The sequence below is a fragment of the Onychomys torridus genome, chromosome 1 (assembly GCF_903995425.1).
Source record: "Onychomys torridus chromosome 1, mOncTor1.1, whole genome shotgun sequence".
NCBI lineage: Eukaryota > Metazoa > Chordata > Mammalia > Rodentia > Cricetidae > Onychomys > Onychomys torridus.
The window spans coordinates 47,969,149-47,995,757 of record NC_050443.1 but is presented as its reverse complement, the minus strand read 5'-3'; the positions used below and the strand labels follow the sequence as shown (position 1 = coordinate 47,995,757).

Here is a 26,609-nt window from a genome sequence, read left to right as displayed (position 1 = left end):
ATGTCAGACTGGTGGTCTAACAGTGGCCGCGATCGCTGTTAAAGCACAGGCGGGACCGCGCACAGGACCAAGCCTGGTACAGAATGGCTCCGAGTTTTATTGCTGGCATCCGTCAATGGGAGGCTGAGAGCGAGGTGCGTGTGAGAACGAAAAAACAGATCAGTTACTGGCGGCTCCTGAGGCTGGCGCCGGCTAAACGACCGACCACGACGCTAAGCAGAAACGCCACTTTCTGGACATCCAGCCCCAAATCGAAGCCGGAAGCCAGAGCGGAGCCACGGCCCGGACCCTGGAGGAAGTCATGCTCTCGGCCAATAGACGCCTGGCTCTGGAAACGAGCCTCCCATTCCACCTATCGTGAGACAGCGAGAGCTGAGGCGAACTATCGCGATGTTTCGTCCTCCTGGCCTCTTCTCCCCCGACCCTTACTCCCGTTAGTTAGGCCCGCCCCGCCGCAAGCCCCGCCCTCATAGCCCCGCCCTCCCTCTATACCTGGACTGCCTGCCAGCGCAGCCCAGGCCACCACAGAGCGCTGGTCAGCGGGCGCCGAGGTGAGTGTCCCGTCTCCGGGCTCACAGATCGAGGGCACTGGCCCGGCTCCGGGCTGGGACGCTTCATTCCCGTCGCCACAGAAGCTCCCCGGCCTCTGCGAGGAGGACCTCGGGCTGTCCGGCCTTGGGTCCCCTCGGCTGCTGTGTCCTCCGAGGCCCCTGGTACCTGAGTATGCCGGTATCATCTGAATTTCTGCCCCTGGGCTCCCTGCTGCCGGATTCTTACGACTAATTCTAATCGAACTAACTCGGGCAAAACCAGGACGTCTGGTAGTTTTTCTCATGGAGAAAACAGCCTTTTACACATGCTTACAACGTACAGTTTGTAAGACCCTCATCTCCAGCGCTGGGAAGTCCGATTGTGTATTCTGTCAAGTCAAGTACTGCAAAGTCAGCTAGGGACTGTTCTTTAAAATACTTAAGCTTAAAATGGGGGTTTTCTTAAGTTGGGAGATGGTTGTGTTTGCTTCTGTTGAGAAGACTGGTGTTGGACTTTGAGAAAACTGAAGATGCAGCTGTATATAGAGAGTTAATACTACAGTATTTACATTAACTGTGGGCTGGAGGTGATGAAGTTGAAGGGGCAGGAAAACTAACCTTTGAAAGGCTGTATTGCCAGTGAGTGCATATTGGAAAAACAGGAGCATTATTAATTCTGGAAGCTTTTTTATTTCACTTGTGTGCACCTTGCTTCCCAATCTGTCTTTGTAGCAAGATTCATTTCAGCGGAGCCTATGAGGCTTTTGAAGCAATCAGTTCAGCTGGCGCATTCAAAAAGCCATTTGGTTACCGTGAATAGAGATTTGGGATATGGTTTTACTTTGCAAAAGGAAAGCTTTCCATTGGTGTAACCTTTGTTTATCTCATAATAGTGACACATGGGCTGCTTTTTGCATTTGTAAAAGATTGCATTAATAGGTAAGGCAGTGCTCAGATTTGGGGGTTAGGACCACCTCCATTGTGTTTGTGACATGGTACCTCATCTGTAAAGTGGACTAGTTCAGGTCTGATGTGCTGCTTGGCTGTAAGGATAAAGATCCTTATGGCAGGTAGCAAGTTTAAAGAGTCTATGAGTGACCTCCATGGGTAAACGAAAAGTCAACCCTGGAATGGCTGTTCCTATTTCATCCAGTTATTAGCTGTTTGAAAACTAAAAGTGTTTGTTACTGTAGCATTATGCAGACATGCAGATATGAAGAAAACAGCAATATCTTTCTGCCCTCAGGATTTTACAGACTTGTCTAAAGTGTCAGTAATCAGGTGTGTGTGTGTGTGTGTGTGTGTGTGTGTGTGTGTGTGTGTGTGTAATATAGATTATATACATATAACATATATGAGATATATATATAACAAATTGTGAAAACTGTACAACTGGCTTGCTCTGAAAGAAAACCATGGGAATAGTTAGTTGGGATAGGGAAGTGAGTTTTATGTTGAAAGAGGCAGTTCCCAGGCCAAGAGGAGAGCAGCCGTGCTTGGAGGACTTTACTAGCTGCCAGTATTAGGAGCCCAGGAACTTGGTGAATGTGGCAGAGGAGGCTGGACAGGCAAGTTGGGCCCGATGGTCAGGAGCCCCGAAAGCTTTGTAAAGCTTTGCTTTTCTCAATAAGGAGTTGCTCAAGGGTTTATTTAGTAAGACATGCCCAAGAGGGAGAGATGAAATTATGTGTACATTTTCTGAGGCTCATTATTGCGGTTGATTTGTTGGAAGTGAGGAACGTGGACACATGGAGACAAGGAATATGTCTGGCCAAGGCAGGAGATGGCAGTGGCTTGTGGCTTTGGCAGATGTAGAGGTGTGGTGGAATTGAGACGTTTTGGAAAGAGAAACACTAGCCCTGTGATCAATTGAAGAAGCTGGGATGGAGAGGGTGGGATCCTCCATGACTTTCAGCTGAGCTGCTGTGTGCGTGGAAGGGTGTTTCTGCCACATTTGCTGAGACAGGAAAACCCAAAGAGGTGACTGGTGACCGGCATTAACAGCTGTCTGGGAAGGTATGACATCGGAGATGCTGTGAGACAGCTAAACCACGCCCAGCTTACTCAGTGGATAATTACCCAGGAAGCTTTGTTTTCTACACAAAAGCATTGATATTGTCAGCCCTTTGGTTTCCTTCACTTTATATGAAGACGTAAGATGTCGATAGTCAGGTGCCTGGCAATAAAGTGAGAAAGTGAGTATATGGAATAAATAGGGGAAAGTATTACATTCTTAGATTGACCTAGAACTGTTACTAAACTCTTCATAGAAGTAGTCTTTTAAGTAAAGTGGTAACTGTTGTCTTCTGAGCTAAGAAATGGGAGCTTGAAAATGATAGAAAGTAACCCCACAGTTACAAACCTCTGCTTATTGAAAGCCTTCATACAAATGTTTGGTGGGAATTATTTTCTTAAAATGAATAAAACAATTGAAACTGCACCCTGTTCTTTTTCTGTTTCAATAGAGAACTAGAAGGGATATCCAGGAAAATGGACTTTCCCAGCAAAACTGAAGTCAGTTGTCGCGAACTTCCATTTACTTACTATCTGCTGGGGTCCTGTGCTTCATTGTAAAGAACTCACACTTTGAAATCCAGGACCTGGTGCCATTGAATTCCTTATGAACTCTTTCTCCATGGACAAGTTCAGAAAGCCTGAGTTTGGTTTCCTCCTGTGTCAACAGTATTGATCCTTGTTCCTAGTAGGATTGCAAAGTAGTCAGGTGGTGGCGGGCACACTTTGATCCCAGCACTCGTGAGACAGAAGCAGCCGGTTTGAGGCCAGCCTGGTCTACAGAGCAAGTTCCAGGACAGCCAGGGCTACACAAAGAAGCAATGTCTTGAAAAAAATGTAGCTTCCTTTTCTTTTTCAATTTTGGGACTGGAAGAGAGTTTACAATCATTTTTCAATCAACATATTAACTGCTGTGTCTACACGAGTCACCTGAGGCCCAGAGAGCTTTATAATTGGAAAACAGGGTTCACGTTCCTAGTGCAGTGTTTTTGACTAGTGACTTCAGGCCTCTTTCTTGGCTATTTCTGACAATCTGCAAAGCTGTAAAGAAAAAGATAAAAGAAGTAAAAATGTGGAATATTTGACAATATTTACATAGCAGGAAGTAAAGGAGTTAAGCTGTTAGTGATATGAGTAGAAATCATATTTAATGTTTGGGTAAGTAAACCACAAAATGAGATAGCTCAAAATAAAGATGGGGCCTGCTGCATTCGCGTTTTTTAAAAGCCTTTTCTTACAACTTGACTCTGGGGTCTGTGGATACAGAGCAGTTGGAAGAGTGCTTTTCCAGCATGCACAGAGCCCTGGGTTTGATCCCAGTACTACAGAAACAAAGAGGTGTGCCTTACAACTGGAGGCTGAGACAGGAAGACCTGAATTTTAGGATCTTCTTTGGCTATATAGCAAGTTCTAGGCCAGCCTAAGATGCACGAGACCATGTCTTACAAAAACAAAACCAGAAACTAGTCTCTGTTCTCACAAAGATTCCTACCTCAAGTCCAAAAGAAATTTTTTCCCGGTTATGTCTCCCTCTCTCCCTCCCTCCTTCCCTCCCTTGTGGTTTTTGGTGACAGAGTTTCTCTGTGTAACAGCTCTGGCTATCCTGGAACTCACCTTGTAGACCAGGCTAGTCTCGAACTCACAGAGATTCCCCTGCTTCTGTCTCCTGAGTGCTGGGATTACAGGTGTGAGCCACCACTGCCCGGCCAGTTAGGTCTTTTTCTAGTAAGTAGTAAATATTGCTTAATCAGAGTACTCTATTATTTTATTTTATTTATTTATTGATTGATTGATTGATTGATTGATTGGTTTTTCGAGACAGGGTTTCCCTGTGTAGCTTTGTGCCTCTCCTGGAACTCACTTGGTAGCCCAGGCTGGCCTCGAACTCACAGAGATCCGCCTGCCTCTGCCTCCCTAGTGCTGGGATTAAAGGCATGTGCCACCATCGTACACCGCCGCCGCCCCGCTCGCTGAGTACTCTATTATTTTAATGTCCTAAATATATGCAGATTTTAGTTGTCACAAAAGAAGGTAGAAAGTGTAATTATCTTTAGTGTTGGTATTTCTAGCTCCGTAGGCTAACAGGTTTATATGCAGTGCTTGTAAGAAACCTTAACGATGACTAAATTTTTTTTTTGTTCTCTTTCTAGAAATGGACCGATTTTGACAAGATGTAGAGCTGCAGTGTGCCTGATCAGACATGTTCAGTCATGGCATCCGAACTCTGTAAGACGATCTCTGTGGCCAAGCTTGAGAAGCACAAGAATTTGTTCTTAAATTACAGGAATCTGCACCATTTCCCACTGGAATTACTGAAAGATGAAGGGCTGCAACATCTGGAGAGGCTATACATGAAAAGGAACTCACTCACAACCTTGGTAGAGTATTATATTGCATTAGTACCATTTATAAATGTGGTCCTGACCAAGGTATTTTTATTCGCCCATGCTATTCAGACCAAGGTGTCACAAATGCAGGCAATGGAGACATACAGGGGGCCCTCAGTAGTTGCTCATTCATTACCTAAGTACCTGCAGTTAGGATACGGAAGGGAGGTGCAGGCAAGTGAAATATTCTAACATACCACTGACAGAATCTCTCATGGTCCATGCTTCAGCTGTATGTTAAAGCAACCTAGATAAAACATAAACAGGAGAAGACCAGTAAGCCTGACTCTGACTTGGAGGAATTAAAAAGAAAATGATCTGAAGACTAAAGTCTTAATATATATTTGGGAAGTCTAATGAAGCCTTTGTGTGTTAACCAAACAAAACCTTTATATTTGCCTTGTTGAATCAGAGTGACCTTGCTTTGGGATATAATACAGTTCGGTGGAAAAAAAATGTTGCTGCAGCAACGTTTGATTTACTTTTTATGTTCCAAGAGAAAGCACAAAGTCTTCATTATAACCTATTATATGTAAGATAAAGAAACTATTTAAGTTTGGGAAGAGAATGTTCTAACCAGAGTTTAATTCTCACTGCTCGTTCTAAAATGTGGTCCCCATTTTCAGTGAATTTACTTTATATAGTCCTTTGTGGTTATCATTTTACCTGATTTGAATCTTTTGCTTGAATTTGTTACTTGGGTTAGCTGCTGTTTCTTTGTAATTAATCCTTAAGTATCTGGAAAGTGTGCCATACTCGTTTCATATGTGGGCCATGTAATCTGGACAAATTAGTCTATAAAATACTGAAAACCTGTTCAGCAGGTGCAACACATTTTATATATATATATATATATATATATATATATATATATATATATATGGTGTATCTTTGCTTTATCAGGGAACAAATGGCTATGCATGTCTTTAGTGTTTGACATATTGGTACCTATGTCAGGTTGAATGCCTAGCTGGTTTTTTTTTTTTAATTTATTTTTTTATTTTGTTTTATTATATAAACAGTGTTCTTTCTGCAAGTTTGCCTGTATGCCAGAAGAGGGAATCAGATCTCATTATAAATGGTTGTGAGCCACCATGTGGGTGCTGGGAATTGAACTCAGGACCTCTGGAAGAGCAGTCAGTGCTCTTAACCTCTGAGCCATCTCTCTAGCTGGGTTTTTAAACTTAAAAATGTCTTGTTTATGGGGGCTGAAGAGATGGCTCAGTGGTTAAGTGCACCGACTGTTCTTCCAGAGGTCCCAGGTTCAATTCTCAGCACCCACATAGCAGCTCACACTTGTCTGTAATTCCACTTCCAGGGCTTCCGACACCCTCACACAGATATACATGCAGGCAAAACACCAGTGTACATGAAATAAATAAATAAATAAATAAATAAATAAATAAATAAATAAATAAAAGGCTTTCTTAGTCCTCTATGAACTATCTCTCTTGTGTGATATGAGATCATACTTACCAAGATTTCTAGCCCTTGGGAAGAAGTGGTATAAGAAATGTATCAAAGATCATAGCTCCAATTTCCCCACTTGCATAAAATAGTGTACAAAAATATTCACGAGCCCATTACTGCCTATCAGCAGTAGCCCAATGGAATAGACTTTTCCGAGCAACTGACCTTTGCTTATAAAAGTTAAACAGTTGGTCTTTTGTAAATTTCTGGCAGTTTTCAGTTTAGGAAAATATGCCAGTATCACACAATTTGGATGTACAAAGTGGCTCATTCACATATCTAGTTGAAAATTGTTTTTAGTTAGTGTACAAAATAATAGGTCCCGTTAGGTATTGTCCATGTGCATATCCCTGTGTCTTCTCACATTCATCTCCCTCTCCAGTCCCCTTTCTCCCTAGTCCTTTCTGTTCACCCCCACCCTTGATCGGCCTCCTCATAGCATACGTTCCAAGTTCATACTCTGACCCTTTTTAATCAGCCAAGCTGAAATTCTTGCAGGTTTTTATAATAAAAGTATCTTGTTTTCTTTTGGCAATTAATATGTTTGATTAATGTGTACCAAATAACTTCATGAACTATACTGTGGAAGGCTGTAGAGCTCCCACAGGATGCTGGGAACCAGCAATCATCTTAGAGCTGTCCTATTCCCTGGCTGTATCAGATCTAAGACAAGGTTTTCAGAGTGTCTGCTGCTGGTAAAATGTAGTTCCTGCCTGAGGTTTAGATTATGGGATTTGACCAGAGACTGCAATGCTGTTGTGTCACCTTATGGAGTCATTGGCCTTTTGTTGCTTATTTTGAACAAGCTCGGGACCTGCCAATCATTCCTGTTTTCCTGTTGATTCATTCTCTCGTGCTACAATTCTTTTTTTTTGTTGTGATAAATGCCCTTCTTTTCTACATTTTCCTACATGACACCCCTCACCACGAAGAGCCATTTCCTGAGAAGTAGTGACCCATGTGCCACCCCTTCCCTGCTCACTTTTGCAATTCAAATTATTAGACTTAGCACAGTGGCTTTTATTTATAGGATGGTTGTGTGTCATGTTTTCAGAATTTGGAGAATACCAGTATTTAGAAGTAAACCAGGGCTGGGCATTGGTGGCGCACACCTTTAATCCCAGCACCCAGGAGGCAGAGGCAGGCAGATCTCTGTGAGTTCGAGGCCAGCCTGGTCTACAGAGTAAGTTCCAGGAAAGGTGCAAAGCTACACAGAGAAACCCTGTCTCAAAAAACCAAAAAAAAAAAGTAAACCAGGAAAAAGCCTGTGAACTTAAGGGAATAGACTTTTTCACTTAAAAAAAAGCAGCCTTTTATTTGCATTTCTTTTATGCTGAATTTATCCCTGTGCCATAAGTTGTTGTCTTTGGTTCCATCTGGGATATCTCTTTTTTTCTGTGTAGCCTCCCACTCTGGCTTAGGAACATTCCTATTCAGTGGGGACCATCTCAGTTTGCAGGGGAGCTCATGCATGCTGTATCAGTCAGGGTTCGCTAAGAAACAGGACTGATAGACTGCATATATAATTTATAATATTGGCTTACAGGCTGTGAGCTGAGTAGTTAACAATGGCTGTGGCCCTGCAGAAAGGCGAAGGAGCCAGTAATTGTTTAGTCCAAAGGAGCCAGTAATTGTTTAGTCCACAAGACTGGGTGTCTCAGCTTTCTCAGTCTGGTGCTGGAGTACTGGGGAAGTCCTAAGAGCTGCCAGTTTTCAGTCCATGTTGGAACACTGAAGATATAGGTCCTCTCACTGTTGAAGGAATGGCTCAGGGAAGATGAACTTGCCAGTGAGAACAAGGGCAAGCAGACAGAAAACACAAGCTTCTTTCTGTCCTTTTATGTGGGCTGCCACCAGAAGATGTGGCCCATATTTGGGGAGGGTTTTCTGACTTCAGATGATCTGGACTTAGGGTGGGTCTCCCACCTCAAATAATCCAACCAAGAAAAATTCCTCACAAGGAATGCACCCAACTGCTTAGGTTTTAATTACTTTCAAATGTAGTCAAGTTGATAGCTAAGGCTAACCATCACACAGGTATTAATCTGACCATGTACTCTGTAAATTCAGCAGGGCATCTTGGATGCACTGTGGCATATCTGAATATACATGACTAGAAGAGTCTACGTCTAAATCCTTAAACTTCACGTTACTCTCTTTGTGGCTAAGCTTGTACAGCAAAAATTCAGCACTGTTTTTGGGCCATCAGCCCTATGTCTAGCCCCAGTGCTTGGCCTGGACATACCTGTGGAGTCCCCCATTGTACTTCCAGAATGACACACACTGTTTTTTTGGGCCATCAGCCCTATGTCTAGCCCCAGTGCTTGGCCTGGACATACCTGTGGAGTCCCCCATTGTACTTCCAGATTGACACACACTGGTTTTTAAAGTGACATTTTTCAGACACTTGGTGGCTCTTTAGATATGCATAATCTTGATAACCCGTCCAATTTGAGTGTTGTTAAAGTGAACACAAGGATTTGAACCTCTTGATTTGCACAATTTCGTAGGGTTTTCTGGGATGAGAGTAGGTCTTCAGAGGGACATGGACCACACTGTCTCTCTGCCAATGCCTGGTCCTGCGGCTCCATGGCACCCCTCCTGATTGATAGTGGCCTGTCTGACCTCCGGCTTCAGATTGTATATGCTGCCTCTGTACTAAGCCCTGTTACCTCTGGGAAGGACCAGTGGCTCAGGAGCTCAGATCCCCTGGCCTAGATGCACACACCCCTGAGGCCAGTGCCCCAGGCCAGGACGGCAGCAGTAATGGAGGACTCAGTAACTTCCCTAGCCGTCTATATTTCTACCCTAATCTAGTCACCAGCTTCAAAGGAGGACTCCATACATGTACCACACATGAACATGTATACACGTATATACCACCCACAGAAATTAAAACCTACTCTTAAAGATTATTAATACCTTTTTAGAAACTATGAGAAGACATTGTAACTCACTATTGGAGTGGAAATTGACTTACTTTTTTTTTTTTTTTTTGGTGGTTTAGACTCTATCTAGTAAAATTGAATACCCAACAGAAAAAAGAAATTCAGATGAACAAGGATATTCATTGTATGCTAACATATTAGCATGATGAACAGTTGTTTTCATAAGTGTGCGTTTAGTATGTTGGTTAAAACCTAGTAACAGCTAACTTCTTTGGAATCTTTACCAAGGCATTTGCTTGACAACAAATGCCAGGCATTGTTCGAAGCAATTTGCATGTGTTATTTAATCCTGAGAACAATGCTTGGATGCAGGCACTTTCATTATCCACATTTACAGATGAATAAGGCATTGAAAAAGGACTGGAGTGATGATGGTTGTGGATGGTGGAGAGTGTGAGGGACTGTGAGAGCTGAAGAAGATCATTAAGTAGTGACAGTTAAAAGGATTACTATTATATTACTCTCTTTTAAATGAACACTTTAAAAAGTTGTTAAAGATGGTTGGCATATAGATTCTAAATATTTTGATTTATAATGGTGGTGACTCTATATATGTAGTACGGACATAAATGGCTCCTTTGAAGCTGGTGACTAGGTTAGGGTGAGAAAAGTCAATGGCTAGGGAAGTTGCATGCTTATTTCTCCCTGGCCCTCACAGTTTATCATTCCTTTTCCAAAATGCTTGGAACCAGAAGTAGCTTTACATTTTAGGTATTTTTCTTTGGATTATTTATTTGTATATACATGGTTAATTTCGGGGATGAGAATCAGATTTAGTCACATAATTCATTTGTATTTCATACTTACCTGAAGTTAATTGCATGCTATATTTATAGAACACCTGAATTTTGACTGCACCCTATCAGAGAGGGCAGGTATGGAACTTTCCATTGTGGTTTTGTGTTGATGCTCAAAGGTATTGGATCAGAGGGCTGTTTGGATTAGATGCTCCACCTAGAGTAGAAGCATCTGTATCAGTAGTGAAGCAGCTTGAGGGAAAACAGTAAATTAAGGTGGTATAAAAAAAAAGTAATTAAGGTGGTATAAAAGAACATTGCACAGTCATGTGAGGTGAGAGGGATGGGAGGAAGGGTCTAACTGTGGCTCCTTTGAAATTCTCTCATGAGGAGTTTCTTTTGTTGTTGTTGTTTTGTTTGTTTGTTTTGTTTTTAAGACAGGGTTTCTGTAGCCCTAGCTGTCCTGGAATTTGCTCTGTAGACCAGGCTGGCCTCGAACTCAGAGTTCTACTTGCCTCTGCCTCCCCAGTGTTGGCATTAAAGGCATGCGCCACCACAGCCCAGCTTCATGAGGAGTTTCTTGTTGCTGGTCAACCTTTTGGACACATGGGGTTCCAACTGCTGCAGTAGTACAGTCTCTGCAGTCACCCTGGTTGTACTGTACGTGCTCTAGCTGTATATAAAACCATCCTAATTATTTCTTGTATTGAATAGATAGTAATAAGTAAATCTGTCACATGGTCAAGTTTTGAGTGATCTGTTTGTTTTTGAAACAGGATCTCCAAAGTAGTCCAGGCTGGCTTTGAACTTGTGCATTCTTTTAGCTCTAGCCCCCCAAGTACTGTGATTATAGGCATAAGCCTCCATGCACAGCAATCTGCCTGCATTTTAGTATTTATGTAATGTAGTCCTAGAAAATCAGTTTGTAGAAGTGTGAGCAAGGGCACGTTGAAACCACTGACCTGGACAGCTCTATGAGTGGGAAGAAGGTTTGCTGGAAACATGAAACTGTTTCATGACTCTCTCTCCCAGGTGAAAAAGAGAGAATAGCCAGAGGCATTTGGGGGAGTCCAGAGCTGCCATGGCTACCTATTAGGGACAGAAAGAGTAGCCAAAAAGTTGGGGGATCCTCGCCAGTTATAAAGAGAGCAGGTAGCTTCAGAGCAGAGGGAGCTGGAAGCTGAAGCAGTGTGTGTGTGTGTGTGTGTGTGTGTGTGTGTGTGTGTGTGTGTGTGTGTGTGTTTGGGGAGACTGGCACGAGCAGTTAGATACATAATTTCCAATTACACATCTGCCTTGCAGATAAGGGCAGTCTTATTTGATCAAAGTTCACTCCTCATCAAAGCTGGGTCACAGGCTCCATGGTGTCAGGTAATAGCATCCATGATTACCAGTTTGTCAATTTATTTTTAATTAAAAAAAAATGTTTTCAAGACAGGGTCTCTCTGCACAGCCCTGGCTGTCCTGGAACTTGAACTATAGACTAGCTGGCCTTGAACTCATAGACCTGCTTGCCTCTGCCTCTCAAGTGCTGAGATTAAAGGTGTGTTACCATGCCCGACCTCTGTTTATTTTTAAGTTCTTTGAGAATTTATACACAAATATGTTATATTTACATCATTTATTTCCACCCTCCCTCTCCCCTTCCATCTCCTCGCCATTCTTCTGATATTCTCAATCTCCTCTTCTGCATTGTTGTTTTACACAACCACCCACCCACCAACACACACACACACACACACACACACACACACACACACACACACACACACACGAGTGTTTAGGGCTGACCACTTAGGCACTTAGGATTGTCTAACCTGTTGGGGGCTCATCTCTCGAAAAAGCTGATTCTCCCTTGATCAGCAGCCTGGGTCCTGGGTTTTCTACATCTTCCCAGCCTTTGATATTTACTATTATTTTGTTGTTTTGTTGTTGATAGACTGTCTTAGTAGTTATGAAGTGGTACCTTGTTGTGGATTTGATTTGCACCTCCCCGAGGCTGATGGTGTAAAGCATCTTTTCATGCACTTATTCGCAGCATTTGTACATTGTGTGAGCTGGCTTTCTATTGCTCTGGCAAATTCCTGAGTAACCAACTTAGAAAAGGCTGATTTTGGCTGGTTTTAAAGGTTCGAGTCCACAATTGAGTAGGTCATTGAGAACCCAGTGGGAGTGCTGGGTGACAATGGGTGGCGAGTGTATGGTGGAGTCAATCTGCTCCTCTGTGACTGGGAAAAAACAGTAGGAAGAATGAGAGAGCGAGGAGGAAGGCAGGGACAGAGTTCCTCAAGTTAACATTCCCTGTGCCCTGAAGACTACTCACTGCTTCTCATAGCACTCGCCTGGGAACCAAGCCCTGATGTCGTTTGAGGTCCATCCTGACATGTGTTCTGTCTTTGGTCTGTCTTTGAGTAGGCCTTTTTGTTACTGAATTCCAATAGTTCTTTTATGTTCTGGGTGCTAGATCCTTATCTGCTGTGTGTTTTATAAGTATTTCTCTCAATCCATACATTGTCTTTTATTTATAATGTCCTTAATGTACAAAAGATCTTAATTATGATGAAGTTTAACTTATCTACTTTTTTCCTGTTGTAGCGCATGCTTTTATATACCATCTGTGAATCCACTGCCAAATCCAAGAGTAAGGAGATTTACTCCTCTTCCTTTAAATAATTTGTTTTCATTTCATGGGTGTGGGTGTTTTGCTTACAGTTATATCTGTGGCATATAACATGTATGCAGTGCCCATGGAGGCCAGAAGAGGGCCTGTATCCCCTGGACCTGGAGTTACAGATGGTTGTGAGCCACCATGTGGGTGCTGGGAATTGAACCTGGGTCCTCTGGAAGAGCGGCCAGTGCTGTTAACTGCTGAGCATCTCTATCATCATGTTCCTATGTTTTGTAGCCTTGGCTGTCCTGGAACTCACTCTCTTTGTAGACCAGACTGACCTTGAACTCACAGAGAGCTACCTGACAATGCCTGTGTGACTCCTGTGAGATGTGTTGTTAGGTGTTAGGTTCGAGCAGGTGCTGAACTTTGAGTCCGATTAGCTTAGCCACACAGGTATTTCCTAGTCCTGATGGATGCAGAGTCTGGGCTGTTTGGTTACTCTGGCTTGAGGGAAACCTCAGGGGTGAAGCCTAACAAAGCTGTCACCAGTTTGAAGTCACTGTGGAGCAGGTGAGTTCTTTTGAGAGACTAGGCGTTAGTCAGGCTTCATGGCAGGCAGACAGATAGGGAGAGGAGCCATGGCTGAGTGATAAAGGAGACAAACTTCCAGATGGCCAGCTTTTTCCTTACCCTCCTGACTTAAGAAAAGAACCTGACAGCTTAAAACAAAGGCCTTGCAGGCTTTGTCCTCACCAACAGTCCCCTTGCTGATGGACTGGCTCAAACCCTGACTAGGAGATGTGGTACAACCAACCATCCTATCTTTCTTCAAGCTGGCCAACCCTAAATTAGGGGACGAAAACACCCCAGACTTAAAAAACCCAGCCCTCAAGAAGAGACTGGCTTTTTTTTGGCTTTCCAGGGGCCTTTTTCTCCGTGTGTCAGCTGTACACGTGTGCCCTTATCCCCAGTAAATGCCTTTCTTGGACTGCTGTTTCTGTCTGCTCCTGTTTGCAGTGTTTAAGATTTCCCTGATGCTATCTGGCTCAAGATTTTTCCTACCTTTTAATTTTTTAATTGGCAAGAAAACAAACAAACAATAAACGGAACCTGATTAAGAACCCTAGACCAGATCACTTTTGCCTTAGCTTCTGAAAGGGAGGAGCCGGAAGAACAGTCCCATCTAGAGAATATCACAGATCTGCTGTGGTTTATAAATGGTTTATAAAACACATGAAATACATGTTCCAACTTACAAAATTAAAAACCTTCACATTTAAGGGGAGTTTGAAAGAATATTTTATGCCAGCTATACTTGTTAAAGTTTACTTTTGCATTGGCTATGAAGAAACTTTGTGTATGTAAATGTTGGTGGGATTTCTATTTTCCATGAGAATGTGGGCTTAGGAAGAAGGGAACCATACTACAGAGTATCAGTAGGGGTCAGTCATGGCCTGTTCAACAGATGTGGTTTCCTAGGCTGTTTGAGCTTTATTCACAAGAGATGTATTTACCTACTTTATTTTGTACTTTCAAAAGGCAGTATTCTCACGAACTCCAGTCTTCTCAAAATTAGTGTACCATATTTAAACATACACACAATGTGCTTAGCCTGTTAATCAATTCTTACTGATGCCTACCAGTAGCAGAAGTATGGTCTGTGTTTTGTGTATAGCTCTAACTCAAAAAGCAAAGCAAAAAAACCCCAGCTTATCATGGAATGCTCTCTGATAAACCCAAATAGGCATCCAGAAATAATTGAGGGTCATGCAAGCTAACCAGAAACAATATTGATACTCTAGCAGATGAAGCTAGATGAGGCTCTGATGGCGTTTCTTCCCTGGCCCAGTCTTTGCTTTAATAAGCCCTCTGCCCTACAGTTCTCTAGTTTTGCTAGATATGCCCATAAATGGAAATGTGTTTTGTTACTAGGAAAGACACCAATACTAAAAGACTATTCCGGGGATTTTTATAGTGCCATCTGAGGAAGTAAGTTTTGAATGTATACTGGTATCATGTATACTGGTACCAAATAAAAGGATCTAAAACTTGTACCACTTAGACATCAGTGATTCTGTCAACAGTGAGTATTCAGATACTTCAGTCACTTTACAGTGTCCATGTTCAGTGATGGTGCTTATGAGAAAAGGGCGTGGCTATTATGTATCTAAGCAGTGGAAATGTGTCTGTATGCCTGTATGAAATTGTAACTTTTAAATTAAAAAAAAATTTTTTTGTTTTTGTTTTTTGTTTTTTGTTTTTCAAGACAGGGTTTCTCTGTGTAACAGTCCTGACTGTCCTGGAACTCACTTTGTAGACCAGGCTGGCCCCCAACTCACAGAGATTTGCCTGCCTCTATCCCTGAGTGCTGGAATTAAAGGAATGTGCCACACCACCTGTAATGTTATTTTATTATTGAAAATAAACCAGTGGGTTTCCATTGTGTTTAGTTTTTGTTGTTGTTTTTATTGTTTTAAGCTATTCCTTAGCAAAGCCCATGTATTAGTTACTTCTCTAATCATTGTGGCCTATCTTCCCCATCCCCTAAGCTTCTAAGCTTCCTAAGGCTCCACAATCTGCCCCAAACAGCACCACTACCCAGTGACCAAATGTTTAATCATTAGTCCGTGGTAATATTTTACAGCGAACTATAACAGTCCTTGCCACTTTGTGCAAAGTCAGTCTATATCTTTATACTTGATTTTTATTTAAAATTTAAATTTATGCATGTTTGGGAGTATGTACACCTGTGAATGCAAGTGTCCAAAGAGTCTGGAAGAGGGCATCAGATCCCCTGGAGCTGGAGTAACAGGTGCTTGTGAGTTGCCCAACTTAGGTGCAAAAGCCAAATATGTTCTGTGTTAGTTTCTTTCTGTTGCTGTGGTAAAACACTGTGAGCAAGGCCATTTTGGTCCGGAGTGTTAGTCTGCTAAGGAGGGACCAAAGGCGTGGCAGCTGCAGCTGAGCGCTCACATCTTGAACTGCAAGAAGGAATCTGAGAGCCAGCTAGGAATGGCATGTGGCTTATGAAACCTCAGAGCTTTGCTCCCTGTGATGTACTTCCTCCAGCAAGGCCACACCCCCTAAACCTACCCAAACGGAGGCACCAACTGGAGGGGCATTTCATTCAGTCCATCATACACATTCCTAATCGTTGGCCACCCCCAACCCAAGCACAGTTGTTACTATAACAAGATTGTACAGAACCCAGGATGTCTTTAGGAGTACTAATAAGGCATTACAGAACAATAGGTCACTTTCTAAACACCCCCTTCCCCTTTGCACATACTTCTTGTGCCCAGAAGGTGAACCAGAGCAACCCTCCCATCCACCTTATGCCAGTCTGTTATATTTGTCTTTCAGAATTCATGCCAGACGTTTTTTATTCTTGTTTTCTAAAAGCTATTCCTGGTCTGTCATTGAAACCTAGCTTACCTTTTGGTGTTTGGGGGATGTGGAATAAAAAACAAAAACCATATCCTGTGGACTTCTTCAGTTCTCATTGCGTGCATCTTCATGTACTTGTAACCATGAACTTGTAATACGAACCATGTTTGTGATTTTATACACCCTTATTTACAGGTCACCCTTGGGGTGGGACTGTCTGCTCCTTTCAACCTGTGAGTGAAATTGTAGAAGTTTCCTTTTGGAAAAGCACTCCTCTCCTGTGGCACATTTCATCCATCTGCCACACTCCCTAGAGGCCACCCTCAGGTCCGGAAATAGTGGACCATAGTTCTCATCTCTGTTCATTCTCAGCCTTCTTGGGTCTCATTCTTTGGCAGCAGAACTGGGGGGAAGGGACTTTGAGGACTCTGTGAGGCCACTGTAACAATGCAGCACCAACAGAAGTTCATTCACTCACACTCTGCACTCAAGCGTCCAAAATGAGGGTGTGTTCATGGGGCTGTGGGGGGTGGTGGTGGGTCTCTTTTTTGGGACTGTCCCTTTCTCCCTGTGCAGCCTGTTGGCAGTCCTTGGCATTCCTTGCCCACAGCTGCCTCTCTAGCTCCTGATTCTCTCATCCATGGCCACCTTCCTTCTGTCTGTCTCCTGAGCAGTGCCTTTCTTTTGTGACCATTGAGGCAGAGGGTTCTGATTTCCCTAAGGTTGTTTCTCAACCTGTAGGTTGCAACCTTTTCACAGTGGTTGCCTAAGACCATTGAAAACACAGATGTTTACATTATGATTCCTACCTAAAAGTAGCATAATTATGATTATGATTTAGCCATGAAAACAATTTTATGGTTGGGGTCACTACAACGTGAAGAACTGTATTAAAGGGTCGCAGCATTAGGAAGGTTGAGAACCACTGCTCTAAGGGATGCTAATTTTAACTGTTTGAATTTACTAAGTGGCTTGTGATTGGTATAAGTATAAATCCTAAAATGCTGAGTTATTATTTTCATATTCTTAAAATTTATATCCCAAGAAAAGAGTCTGTTGTGTTTAAGGTAATTAAAAATGTTAATACTTTTTTTTTCAAAGATAAAATTTAATTCTGAGTTTTTAATTTTCAGCCAGAAAACCTTGCTCAGAAGCTTCCAAACCTTGTGGAACTGTGAGTCTGTTTATTTACTTTTTAAAAAATAAAACAATCAAACAAAGAAACAAGAATGGGAATTTTAAGCTGTTTGAAATGTGGTACTTTTGGGTGTGGTTGTCATGTTGCTGCTACGGGTAGACCAGAGGCTTTTCTAACTAACCCCCATGGTGTGTTAGAACCTTTTAATGTGTTGAGGTAGCTCAGCTCAGGCAATAAAGATGCTCCATCTGGGAAGTCTGTGCAACTGGGAGAATCTCTCCTGTTGCTCCTAGTCAGCCTGGAGATAAGCTCTCTGATGGCAGGGAGTAACGTCAGTGAAAGTCTCTCCACTTCCTCCATGTCTTAGTAGTTTCGGTTCTTTTGAAGATTACCTACATAATACTACAAAATTCCCCGTTTTGTTTTTGTTTTCCAGAGGTGCTGTGGGCTTTCTGTGTACATGGTAGGGCAGTGCTTACGCCTTGAGATGCATCCCAATACCCATGCTTTTGTGACTTATTTTTAATTTTTTTGTGTTGTGCATGTGTACCTGTGTACATGTATATGTGTGCACATACAGAGACCAGAGTAAGTCTGTTGATGTCTTTTCCTCTCAATTTCTACCTTGCTTTTGAGACAGAGCCTCTCACTGAACCCTAGTGTGTCTTTTGGGCTCTGCTGGCTGATTGGCCAGCAAGCTCTCAGGGTCTTTCTGTCTTTGTCCTCCAGTTGCTGGGGTTACAGACACATGTAGCTCTCTCTGACTTCTTTGTGGTATTCAAAGTCTGGTCCTTATGCTTGTAGAGCAAGCACTTTTATCACCAAGACATCACTCCAGCTTCTCTTTTTTTCTCAGGACAGGGTTTCTCTGGCTGCTCTGGAACTCTCTTTGTAGACTGGGTTGACCTTGAACTCAGAGAACCACCTGCCTCTGCCTCCCAAGTTCTGGAATTAAGGGCATACCCACCACCACCACCTGGCCACTTTTGTTTTTTAATGTGTGGTGGTTTGAAAAAGAATGGCCTCATAGGCTCATGTATTTGAATACTTAGTCACCAGGGAGTGACACTATTTGACAGGATTAGAAGGCCTATTGGAGGAAGTATGTCACTAGGGGTGGGCTTTGAGATTTCAAAAGATCATGCCAGGCCCAGGCTTTCTCACTCTGGCTGCTGATCAGGATATAGCTCTCCGCTACTTCCCCAGCACCTTGCCTGCCCACTGCATGGCCTCTGCCATGATGATAATGGGCTAACCCTCTGAAACTGTAAGGAACCCCCAATTTAATGCTGTCCTTCATAAGACTTGCCTTGCCGTGGTGTCTCTTCACAGCAGCAGAGCAGTGACGAAGACAGAATGAATCGTGCATTTGTGTTTAATTTGCCACTATGGAAGATAAACATTTCGATCGCATGTGCCTCTCTGTACTTATTTCATTGTGCGACTTCATTGCAGGACCGTTTTCCATTGCTGTTCCTTGCTCCCTGTGTGTTACTTGATCTGAGTATTGGGAAGACGAAGGAAAAGCTAACCTCCACATCCATCTTTCCCTTGAGTCTCTGTCATCTGTCCCATCCTTTTTCTTTTTTTCTGAAACTCTTCAAACTATCAGAAAAGATGAGAACACAGTACAGTGAATACCCGGAACCCATCACCAAAATGTAGCGCACTCAGCACTGCCGCCTCAGTTTCCTTCTCCTTCTGCCCGCATCTGGGGTGTGCTCTGGGCGACAGGAGAGCACCCTAGGAGGCTGTCACCTCCACCAGGAAGCCCACTCTCCTCAGTGCTCTAGGGTTTCCCTCTTGCTGAGCAGGTCTTAAGTTCAGCTGGAGAGCTGTGGATTACCACCAAGGTTGGAGTTTGTGGATGGTTTTTCATTCACTCATCCATTTTTCTTAATTAGGTGCCCTAGTTTAATCAACACAGGAAGTTGAAAAGAAGTGATGAGCACATGAAGGTATCACTGTATCCTTTGTTCAGCCTTCTCCATTAAATATGTGAGCTGTAGGCATCTCTGAAGTGTTCTGCGCTGGGGAAGCTGTCTTCACCTCTTGTCTGTAGAGTTTTTTCTTTTTAACTTCAGTGGGTCTTTTTTTCTATGAATATTGTACATTATACTGATCAATTCTTATACATTGAACCAATATTATAAAGCTGGGATGGCTTCTGTTTGGTAGTAGAATATAATTATCTTTCTATGTTGTTGAGTTTGGTTAGGTAGTAGAATTTTGGAGCTGTTTTCAAAAGGGGTATTCTCTGTAGTCTTGTGAGTTTTTGTTTGTACTTGGTATTCTAGTATTATTGACTTCAGAATAAGTTGGCAAGTTTTCCTGGTTTTCATTTTCTTTACCTTGCCCCTTCTTCATTAAAAAGTATTTGCTAAGCTTGGTAGTGGTCCCTGGCTATTCATAAGCTGACCAGTAATCACAGTTTTTGTAGACTTACAGAAGTCTACATGTGCAGATTTGACCAGGAGCTGTTAGTGGTCAGCTCATGCTTCAACCCTCAGTCTTTGTGAGTCTCCTGTGAGTGTTGTGACACACCTTGGCCTCTCCATTGTCAGCCACGTGACTCTGCTCTAACCTTCAGTTCTTGTGCCTCTGTAGGGCTTCAGCTCAACAGATAGGCGAGCCCAAGGCCTTCTTAGTTCTTCAGTTGCTCCTTTGCACAGCTCTGGACTTGTCTGTGTCCCACACGGGCCAGTGGTCTGCCGGGTTGCCAGATCCCTCTTGGACACTCCTACCAGTGTTTCCTTCAGGTTTTCTGGTTTGTGTATTATTTGTTATAGTTGTTTTCTACTGCCTCAGGAAGCTGTGAATTCAACAGTTGCCTAAAATTTGTTTCAGTTTTGCCCTGGGGACAGAGTTTTTTTTGTGCTAGAACTTTGGGACTTAACCTTACTAATAAGATCTATATTTCTATCTTACTAGTGTATATATAAATAAGAACAGCTTGCTGTCAAATCTTCAGGCAGCTCTGAGACCAAGTGAATAGTAATTCTTTGGGAATGTGGCTTGGAAAGCCTTCTCACCCAGTTTCCCCCAGGTTACTGCTTTTCGGTTTGATTGTGAACTCTCGGCTTTCCTTAATTCTGCAGCCCTAGACAGTGGGGTATGGGGCTAGCACACCTGCAAACAGAGCTCCCAGGCCACCATACTTCACAGCAGTTTTCTTACATAGGTACTCACTCCCCTGTCACTGCAGGCCTTGGGCTAGTTACCATAGTCTTATGTCTGCTGCTTCTGAAAAATTTTTACGGTATTCTCATTGGTTTTATGGAAAAGAGGTTCTTTATTACTTTTCCTCAGAATTATTAGGTTTTTTTAAAATAAGAAACTGCCAAATCATTTTCTAGATTAGCTGTGCCATCTGACATTTCCCTGGTGTGGTAGAACTCTCACCGCCAGCAGGAACTCACAAAGCCCAGCTTGGCCTAAGACAAGAATGACCTAAACTCCTGACCCTCCTGCCTCTCTACCTGCCAAGTGCTGAGAAGCAGGCATGTACCACACACCCAGCTTGTTAGTCACTGTGCATGAGTGCAACAGTTCCCTGACACGAACAACTTAGGGTGGCTGTTCTCAGCCTTCCAGCACCGCGACTCTTATACAGCTCCTCACGCTGTGGGGACCCCCAACCATAAAGTTATTTTCATTGCTGCTTCATAACTGTAACTTTGCTACTGTTACAAATTGTAAATATTTTTGGAGATAGAGGTTTGCTAAAGGAGTTGTGACCCACAGGTTGAGAACCACTAACTTAGGGGAAGAGAGTTTGGGTTCACAATTTCTGGGGGATTTCAGTGAGGAACAGGGAAGGTGCAGCAACCTGGCTCACCTGGAGATAGCAGAGGCAGCTCTCCCACCTGCAGGTAGGAAGCGGAGACAGGGGGATGTAGACTATTAGTCAGACTGCTGCTTCTTCCCAGACCTCTGCCGGTGAGATGGTACCACTCACTCAAAGCATATAGTTCTCAGCTAATTCTCACTGGAGATGCTCTCACAGGCACACCTGAGGTGTGCTGCAGTCTCCAGGGTCATTCTTAGTTGGGTAAAATTGACGATGTAGATGAGCAGTCACACCCAGTGAGCCTTCCCAAATCCTAGTGTTTGGTGGTGGTCCTGGTTCTCATTCCAGCAGCCATCCTGATGTGACTGGTTTATCACAGTGTGGCTTCTTTTGTGTTTCTCTAATGGCTGGAAATGTTGAACATCTTTTCATGTACCCACTTGTCTTCTGAGCCTTAATGGTCTGTTTTTATGCTCAGATTTAATAGTACTGATGTAGTCTAAGGTCTTCTTGTCCAGCCTGTTACAGGTCCTTCTCCCAGGACACAGTTTTGCAGAGGAAAAGCTGTCCACCTCGATGAAATCCAGTGCCTCAGTTTCTGCTTCTGGGTACTGTGCTTTGCTCTCAGATGGAGGAGCCTGGGACTCAGTGGTTTTCTCCTCTTTCCTTCCCTAAGAGTCATGTGTCTGTTGTCTCCATCACCTCCTGTGTGTTTCAGTGATGTGTTTCTGGAATTAGCATCTTAGTTGTTAGCCTTTCTGTCTTTCCGAATTGTGGAGGTGTTCACTACCCCTGTCTGCAGTTTATCAAGACACACCTGGTTCTCTTAGATTATTCCTTTTTGTGTAAGATATACTTTTCTCCTGATCAAGTTTGAAGAGTTTCCTTTTGTAGCAGTGGTACTGGGGATGACACCCAGGACTCTGTGTGCTAGGTGAGTACGCTGTCTTCCAAAGAGCTGCCCCTCACAGCCCCCAGCTTTTTACACCACTTTGTAGGGACTTCATCCTGATACTCTCATGGTTTTCTTTTCCCTCGTCTTTGAGTATCCTGAGCTTCTAGTATTTATTTTCTTCACCTTTGGATGATCTCTAACATTGTTGCAGCACGTGTTTCTAACCCACTACTGTCTTTGGCCTCTACTTGTGAGACTTGGGCATGCTCATTGGGCTGTTTACTAGATACATCCATAACCAGCATGGCTGTTCTTTTTCAGTGTCTTTCTGCAGGTGTTTCAGGTTTCATCAATTGTATTTTTTTTTAAAGATTTATTTATTTATTATGTATACAGCATGTATGACAGCAGGCCAGAAGAGGGCACCAGATCTCGTTACAGATGGTTGTGAGCCACCATGTGGTTGCTGGAATTGAATTTAGGACCTCTGGAAGAGCAGTCAGTGCTCTTAACCTCTGAGCCATCTCTCCAGCCCCTTAATTGTATTTTTTTCTGCCCTTGAGGTCAATTACTACATTAAATCCATCCAGTGGATTTATATATCATGTATTTTCATTTTATATATAGATGTCTTTGAACTCTAAACATTTCATTTTTCTTTATATTTTATAGTTCTTAGGGTGTTCATAATTTTCATCTAAATACCTTGCCTTAGGGTTTCTGTTGCTGCAATAAAACACCATGACCAAAAAACAAGTTGGAGAGGAAAGGGTTTATTCAGTTTATACTTCCTTTGTCATCAAAGGAAGTCAGGACAGGAACTCAAACAGGGCAGGAGCCTGGAAGCAGGAGCTGATGCAGAGACCATGGAGGGGTGCTGCTTATTGGCTTGCTTCTCATGAATTGCTCAGCCTGCTTTCTTTTAGAAACTAGGACCAGCAGCTTAGGGATGGCCCCAGCCACTATGGACTGGGCCTTCCTATATTGATCACTAATTGAGGAAATCTCATGGAGGCATTTCCTCAACTGAAGTTCCTTCCTCTCTGACTAGCGTGTGTCAATTTGACACACAAAAGCAGCCAGTACAGACTGAATATGACCATTATGGCTATTTAAATGTCCTTGTTTGCCAATCATTTGTTAGTGGGTTTATTTGTATCAATTGGTTTGTTTTTTATGTTTTTTACTAGTTTGGGGTCATTTTTCTCATTGGATGATGCGTTTTATAAATTTTCCATAGTCTACATTTTATTGTCTTTTGAGTGTTACTGTTTCCTGACATTTTTGTTTGGTTATTGTATGAATTTCTTAGAATAGGAGTAATCTCAGATCTAAGGATAAGTTAGCTCTCTTTGCAAAGGCCTGGGCTGTCTAGGCTCTCCTTTGAATGCCCCGGGTGAGCGCAGGGTTTGGCAGTGTGCTTGAATGTGAGCCTCTGAGTCCAGAGAGCTCTGTGGGATGTTCAGCTGATGGCTTTTCTCCTGCTTTTGCCCAGAGTTTCTCTTATGCATGTGCATTTTATAATTTAGCAAAGAGTCAAGAAAGCCTTTTTGTTTTTGGAGCTGCTGTTTTTGGGGTGGGGTGGGGTCGAGTGAGGGGTAGTTCCATTGCCTCCTGAACTCTTTTCCCTTGGCTTCTAGTTGACTGAGGCTTCATAGTAGCTCCATAATCTAGGAATTTTCTGTCTATGTCGTGAATTTCCCTATAGACAGACAGTTAGGTGATGATGTAACTTGCCTTGCTAGTTCTATTTTTAGTGACATAGTCTTAGTCACCTGTTGTCACTGTCTGAAAATAGTTGTTTCATAGATCCCATCTGTCTTTTGCTTTTTTCCAGCAAAGTCAGGTCAGTCTGGCCCTCGTTACTCCATCATGTCTAGAAGTGGAAGTCCTGTTCCTTTAATTAAAAAGAAAACTTTTCACCATAGAGCACATTCATAGTTAAGGGCAGTTGTAAAGATAGCACAGAGTGTGCCAGGATACTCCTCACCCAGTTTCCCCTGTGGTTAACATCATGAACTCCATGGGACGTTTGTCAACACTAGGAAACTGACATTACCATATTGAGTAAAAGTTTGTTTCAGTTTATTAAAAAAAAAAAACAAGACATAATGACCAAGCCATTTGCCAAAGTGACTATACCCACCAGTGGTATTTGTACTGGCATTGAATTTGATTTCCTGCAGCATTTCAGCAAAACATGATGAAAACAAGTTCCTCTGAAACATGGAGATTTCAGTTACTCTGAAATTAAAAAGAACTGATAGAATTGAAGGTCCTGAGCCTGTGATCACAAAAGCCTTACAGCTGCACAAAGGCAGGCACGTTCATGTTCACTGACCTCTCTGACCTCTCGCTATGTGCCAATAAGCACCTCCCTACCACCTTCATGTCATCAGTTCCTCTAACCCCCAGAGAGATGCCAACATGCTCTCTTTTGTGATTATAAATTAGGAGACTGAGGGTGTTGGGAATGTCCCCATGGTCACGTGACTATGAAGACACAGTACCTCTCACCCAGTTATCACAGAGGAACTCACTGCCTGTACTAGGTGGATTCTCATTTGGTTGTATCCTAGAATTATTTGTGGAATTCAGATTGTATTGTATTTAATGCTTGATGGATGATCTTTTGAAGAGCCTGATGGTTCCAGTGTACGGTAAGGGTCAGGAACACTGTAGTGCTATATAGCCTCTTCACTGTAGACACATTTAGTGTATTAAAATGTGTTCTTAAATTACAGTCACAATAGTGGATACTTTAGTATATATTGTGACTTGGACATTTTCATAGGTAGAACTCCAGGCAAGTGTTTTATTGAAACAGTTTTTAAAGCCCAGCTCTGCCTCTATTTTTATGTGATGGCATCTGGTTTTTCAGTCCAACGAATGCACATATGCATACTTCAGTGGGTGTGCCTGCACATTCATTTACAGTCTTTTGGCACAGAGAACCTTAATCAAGATGCTTCCAAAGTATTGCCTTTAAAATGTGTAATCAATTCCTATCCACAAAGCAAAGAATGAATCTATTCTAGAGTATGCCCTTGGGTTCATTGTGTCACATGCTTATCAAGCAAGGGCCTGTTGCCAAGAGACACGGCTTTGTCGCCCAACCAACTGGCAAGAGGGCCGGGAGCTCTAGGCTCAGGCCCCTCTCTATCCGTTGGTGGATAGTGTTGGGAACATGAAAGGGAATGGGGCTTGTTGCTCACATGGTGGTCAGGTGTGCTTGCTTCTCTCTCTCGGTTGTGGGGTTTGTTGTTCTGCTGGGGAGTTTGAGCATGTGATATTGATCGGAATACGTGGCTGCTTCTCTTCATAACCGTTTTTGAAAAGCTGGTTTCAAACCTTAAGAACCATTAGTGAAAAGCCTTTAAGTATTTCTTGGGGGGAAAAGCCTCACAGCTGAGTGTGTCTGGCCTTAGCTAATTTCAAAACCCACAGGTTAGCATCCTCTACAAATTTGGCATAGGAAAAACTTCACAAAATTACTTTCTGTTTTTGTTATTCACTGACATTCACTAAAGATTTTTAAAGTGCAAAGAAGTTTTCTAAGTTATGTTTTAAAATACTTTTGGAAATTTGACTGGTTTGAAAATAAAGTATTTTAAATCTAGTTTTCTTACCTCAAAATCAATAATAAAACCTGTTTTCTTTCTATTCCTACTGTCTGATCTCTGGTAGTCATGGTGTTTGGCTCTATCTTGTTTCCAGTGGTACCTGGAGTCTCCACCAGAGTGTGCCAGACACTTCAGTAGGGAAGTGTGATGACTCAGACTTGCCTGGACTTGCAGGTCTTTTTAAAGAAGTTCCATTTGCTGAGAAGTAAAATCTCTGTGCCTTGGCATCTGAGTGTCTACTAGTGAACATTTAATCCCTGTTCTTGGGTTACAGTACACATGCCAACTAGAGATATCTTTAAGGGTTTATTTTTTTCATCTTTGAATGTTTTCCCTGTAAGTATGTATGTGTCGATGTGTGTGCCTGGTACCTGTGGAGTTAACAAGAGGGTGCTTGATCCCTGGAACTGGAATTACAGACATTTATGAGCCACCAAGTGGGTGCTGGGAACCGAACCCAGGTCCCCTGTAAGTGTAACAAGTGGCTCTTGATGGCCAAGCCAGTTAGAACTATCTTTAGCTAAGTTACATTTTAAACCAAAACTGGTGTCCCCTTCTACTCACTAGGTATTGATATTTTTCTTACACAATAGATGGTTTTCTGAAAACTGAATAATTTAAATGGACTGGAGAAATTAGTAATCTTTTAATGAGGCTGAAAAATACCTCATGATTTTTTATATTAGTGATTTTAAAATGACTGAGTCAGAAGATAGATTTAATATTTGTGATTTAGCATAAGCTGTTACCCTCAAGGTATTGTTACTTAGCTGTTATCTCTGTGTGTTTTGGGTTGACGTTACGGTATGAAAGGAAGCTTCACCTTCTATTTGGTAAGTTTTCAAACAGAGCTTGTATTAACTGCTTGTACTGAAATAATACTGAGTAATAACAGCTACTCCCCCCCATTTTGTCACAGGTACCTTCACTCAAATAACATAGTTGTGGTTCCAGAAGGTAAGCTCACATGGAACTTGTAGTTTGAAAACTATGTAGTTTATGTTTTGCTTTATGAGTGGATGAAATTATCTCTTTAAACCCATTTTGGTTGGTGTGTTAGGGAATTTTAATCTAAAGGAC

General features: G+C 42.5%; 1 protein-coding gene across 3 annotated transcripts in view; it reads left to right on the top strand.

Annotated features, from left to right (window-relative positions):
- Window positions 1–449: 449 nt before the first annotated feature.
- The window catches only part of Lrrc28 (leucine rich repeat containing 28), a 132,437-nt gene continuing 106,277 nt past the window's right edge, over window positions 450–26,609 (top strand). For all 3 annotated transcript variants that reach the window (XR_004945402.1, XM_036191997.1, XM_036191984.1), the window contains exons 1-4: window positions 450–551; window positions 4,694–4,921; window positions 17,217–17,257; window positions 26,449–26,486. Coding sequence is in view for 2 of the 3 variants with exons in the window: in XM_036191997.1 (XP_036047890.1) it covers window positions 4,754–4,921; window positions 17,217–17,257; window positions 26,449–26,486 (247 nt within the window). In the remaining variant the exon portion in view is untranslated. The remainder of the gene's footprint in view (window positions 552–4,693; window positions 4,922–17,216; window positions 17,258–26,448; window positions 26,487–26,609) is intronic.